The following is a 4,324-nucleotide window of genomic DNA, read 5'->3' on the forward strand; positions in this document are numbered from 1 at the left end:
ATATATAGGTTTCAATCGGAGCGAATTCTCGTTAGTATGGCATCCCAGTATGTTTCGGGTCACCCTGCACAGTTTGATTCCGCAATCGTCATTGTACTTTCCACTATGTTTCTACTTCAGTGTGATTAATTTTCATAACACACTGCTTAACTTGATTTGACAACTCACCGTCTTCCGAGAGTCTGTACGCGAATGAGTGTCCAAGAGCCAGTTGATTTGTATTAGACTAACAGCAGATCATCAGAGTGAATGTTATGTGATCATGACGTGTTAGATTCATGTTCCCCTATGCTGTCTTCCCTACTCTCATACCACGTAAGGGAAGTCGGAATAGACGAGGTAATGGATAAGCACTCCGAAAGCATCAAACGTGATGGCTGTTTTATAGAAAGCAAGTAGCTTCATTCCTATCCTCTATTATGTTATCGCATGATGTCGTGTAGCTTCGGATAGACGCAGATAGCCCACAATGACAGTCACACTACTGTTCATGAACGGGTGTTGGGGTAAATGTCCGGAATGAAAATACTGTTACTCTTTGGTTGGGACAGTCTTTGCAGTTGCTCAAGGGAAGTTGTGGCACACACGATTTCATTTCTTAAGAGTGTTCCACTGTTTTACTTTTAGAGTCAAATTAAGTATCATTCATCGATAAGAGTGAATTCAGAGAGACGGCCGTACTGTTTTGGACATCGCTGAATGCTTTGTAACTTGATTGTCCACTCCAGATGTTCAACCGGATTGATGACTCAATTGGGTTTATTTTGTTGTGAGGCCTCTTAGGGTTTCGAATAAAAGCCTAAACTCAACTTCACCCCAAGGCCCCTCCAATTGATTCGCTGTTGATGGGAGAAGTCAATGGCTTCCTTGTGAAGCCTAACAAGGGATAACTGGACTCCACGTCTATACACATCATATGTATAGCGGTGGACGAGCTCTATATCAGACCTATTTGTCTCAACAGTAGTCCTTTGTTACCTTTTACTTAATTATCGTCTTGACTAGAACAGCAGGAGTTTTGTGGAATGTCCTGTCTCGTGAAGCCTCTATCCCCCGACGCGACCAAGTAACAGTGATTCCAGCGAAATGCATTTGCACCCAACCCAGCCTTATTGACCGAATTCGTAGAGCGTATGGTGGTCCTCGTGATCCACACTTCAAAACTAGCCACACTTTTGTACAGCAACAGTACAAAAGTGACGCCGAATTGAACGCTATCCACGCTCTACTACAGCCCACCCAAATGGGACACAAGTTTCGTGCTCTTTATACGGTACACCAACACCATATGAACCTAGACAGATTTCTAATCCTTATAATCCCGAGCTATTTTCACACGTGCGTTCCATCCATGCTCCCGTTCACGAGGGCTTCATCTTGAATACTGTAAATTCTGCAACCTCGTATATACGGTTCTGTCAGCTTCAAAGAAAGTGCTATGTAGTTCTTGGTACATTGAACCTGACAAAGTGGAAAATGGGAGGACGGTAGGTCAGCTGCGGGTCAGCATGACGAGTTCATTGACGTAGAAATAGAAGTAGTAATGCACTGAGCACAATCTATGCGTCCCATTTGGTGCACTACTGGACCCTGTCTGCGATTGTCCATGGCCGCGGTGTGTCTATTTCCCAGCTCCTCACCCGGTAAGACAGCAGTGATCAGAGTGAATAAAGTTACCGATCAGGTGTGTTGCACCTATTTACCAAGTCGTAGATCACAAACGTTTCTGCAAATTTCCACGCTGCACATGGCTGGGCGGCAAGAGCTGTTCTAGACAGATGGTTCCTTGACGTGCGCTGCACGTACCCCAACCAACGCAACGTAGGGATTGTAACCAGCTCGTTTATTGTCGGTGAGTCGCGTATCCCAAGATCAAACTTGGTAATCCCAGCATTGCTGGTTTCATTTTCAATGAGAGTAATATGGGAGGCATACTTACTCTCCTTGAGCAAACTTCTCAGAGGTATCCCCATGTCCGTAAGTGGAAGAAATCTGAGATACCTCTGCTTGAGCCTCATTCAAAAATCGGACCCACAACGTAGTGGAAGTTGCTGGTGGGTATGTTTCGGTATCCTCAGTCACCCAACATTCTGATCTGTAAGGCAGCAGTGTTACGATTTTCTTGAGAAACCCTACAGGCAACTAGTGAAATAAAAGTTCGACCAAGCCGGTTCCGAGGGTTTGGCTTCGCTCGATGGTGCTGGAAATGCCTGACTCCTGAAGTCGTTGCTCAAAGCGGGTGTTCTCAGAGTCGCGTTTTCGATAATGTCGGATACTGCGCGAACATACCTAGTCGTCACAAAATTGTTAATTTCGGTCCTTCAGTCACATGAACGGACATCTCTCGACTAAACAAATTTTTAACACTCCAAGGCAGTAATATATGTTATCAGCTGAATCCTTACTATCGTTGTAGGATTGGTGTTAAAATACGAACTGTTGTGTGTTCATTTGAACCCACAGACTAGTATACTTTAAACTGCAGAAGCAGGAGATAGACATTTTAGTGAATGGTAGGGTTAATCTGTTGTTTTTGTTCTCTTTTTCCCCGCCCATTCATATTATCAGTGAAGTTCATCTCAAAAATTACTTATAAGGTTCCTTGGGTGATTTTCTCGTAGTCGAATAAACACTATCACCATGGGGTACGCATGCTTTTTGGCATGTTCACTTTTGCAAGTTTAAAAGTCTACACAAGAATCCTTTGTCGAGAGTACCGGCTTCAATACGTCCAGTCAAATTTCTCTCGTGGACAACGTAGAATTTTCCACGTTTCCGATGGCAACAGTTAAAGAAAATCCAGTTTCAAGTCACTATTTAAGGTTGGGGTGTGAAAGAAACTTCACAGAAACAGAAACACCAATATACCGCGTTCTCTGTAGCATGCAACTCGCTAAATTGACAGTCGTCGACTAAACCCTTCAGCGGTCGTTGTAGATAGGTTTTGCTGTGTTCCAGTCGATGTAATCATTCTACCGTACATCCCTTTCAGAGTGATTTGCGAGAGTTCGGAGTACCATGGATTGCTGATCATAAAAAACAGGAACAAGTGAGTCGGATACGACATGATAATCCCGCACAAATATTGCTTGTTTTCCTGCTTGCCTTGGCTAGGGAGCCAGTTTGTTCATCAGATACTCACTCACGTCTCGTTCTTTCAACCTAGCTAGATGCTGGAGGTCGCATTGTTCAAGTGGTACGCTGCCGTAACATTGCCATACCCTTGGCTGACGAAGACCACACCAACGTAACTGGACCCTACACAGGCCCTCGACTCCTCAGACTGGCTCTCACCGATGGACGTAGCACTGTTGCCGCTCTGGATGTAGACAACAATGAGCGATTGAGGTAAGTATGGTCCCGTTCCGTATGATGAAGCTGAGTTCGAGTGTTCCTCGTAGCCGTATTATGTGTTGGTTCCGCTCAAACCACCATCCATTTTCCTTTAGAAGTAAGTGGTTTGAGTGAATAATTGACTGGAAAAGAGTGTTTGAAACGCACTAAGTGGCTTGGAAACGACATTATCTGACTTCGTTTCTAACGATTGGCTCAGTCCGTAAACTGCTGTTGTTGTGCACATTTCAGTATGAATACTCCTCCCGGGACCAAGTTGCGTCTGATGGGCACAGTTCCTCTGTGCTTAGGGTTCTTGATTCTTCAGAAGCAACACGTGCAAGTGCTCGGTGGGAACGTCATGAATCTGATCAAAGAATGGACCATGACAAAGGTGAATAGGGATGGTTCTTTGTTTTACACAGAATTTGGTTTGATGTATTTGAATGACCATTCCCTCCGCAGCGATACCTTTCCACTGGCTTCTATCACAAATCTTGTTTCATCAGTCTCATATATCTATATTTGGACGCTCTCCCGAGGATAGGCTACTAACGGTAGTGGAGTAGTTGTAGACTGGTTGATCCCAGCACCATTGAGTTTGATGTTACGATTCGGCGGTAACTGTTTTTGTGGTTGACTAGGTTTTTCGTCGCTCAGACCGTTGCTTGGTCTCATCATCATTGTCACTGGTGTTTGATATCGGTGCTTGACTGTCTTGCATCCAAACCAGGTAAAACCGATGGTGAAAAGAAGAGTTGGATGGGAAGTGCCCGTCAGTTATGAACAGGCCTAAATATGTGGCTGTTGTTAGCACATCGAATGGGCGACACGTGACCGAACCGCTGCAGCTCGTAATACCGGACGCATTCCACAAGTGTTCAAAACCTGAAGAATTGAGGCATCATCCTTGTTGTTGAGTTATGGTCCTATTGATAACATTTACTTACTTGTCTTTTAGGTAATCAATGAATATAAAATAATATAATAT

General features: G+C 44.2%; 2 protein-coding genes across 2 annotated transcripts in view; one reads left to right on the forward strand and one right to left on the reverse strand.

Moving 5' to 3' along the window:
- Positions 1–4,017, reverse strand: part of T265_01807 (hypothetical protein) — a gene marked incomplete at both ends in the record, with an annotated part of 9,613 nt that extends 5,596 nt beyond the window's left edge. Inside the window, 2 exons of the mRNA XM_009165917.1 lie at positions 1,940–2,095; positions 3,890–4,017. Coding sequence (XP_009164181.1) covers positions 1,940–2,095; positions 3,890–4,017 — 284 coding nt within the window. The remainder of the gene's footprint in view (positions 1–1,939; positions 2,096–3,889) is intronic.
- T265_01809 (hypothetical protein) overlaps positions 1–4,324 on the forward strand; it is a gene marked incomplete at both ends in the record, with an annotated part of 41,493 nt that overhangs the window by 30,557 nt on the left and 6,612 nt on the right. The window contains 3 exons of the mRNA XM_009165919.1: positions 2,993–3,049; positions 3,167–3,348; positions 3,586–3,727. Of these exons, the coding sequence (XP_009164183.1) occupies positions 2,993–3,049; positions 3,167–3,348; positions 3,586–3,727 (381 nt within the window). The remainder of the gene's footprint in view (positions 1–2,992; positions 3,050–3,166; positions 3,349–3,585; positions 3,728–4,324) is intronic.

The sequence above is a fragment of the Opisthorchis viverrini genome, assembly GCF_000715545.1.
Source record: "Opisthorchis viverrini unplaced genomic scaffold opera_v5_20, whole genome shotgun sequence".
NCBI lineage: Eukaryota > Metazoa > Platyhelminthes > Trematoda > Opisthorchiida > Opisthorchiidae > Opisthorchis > Opisthorchis viverrini.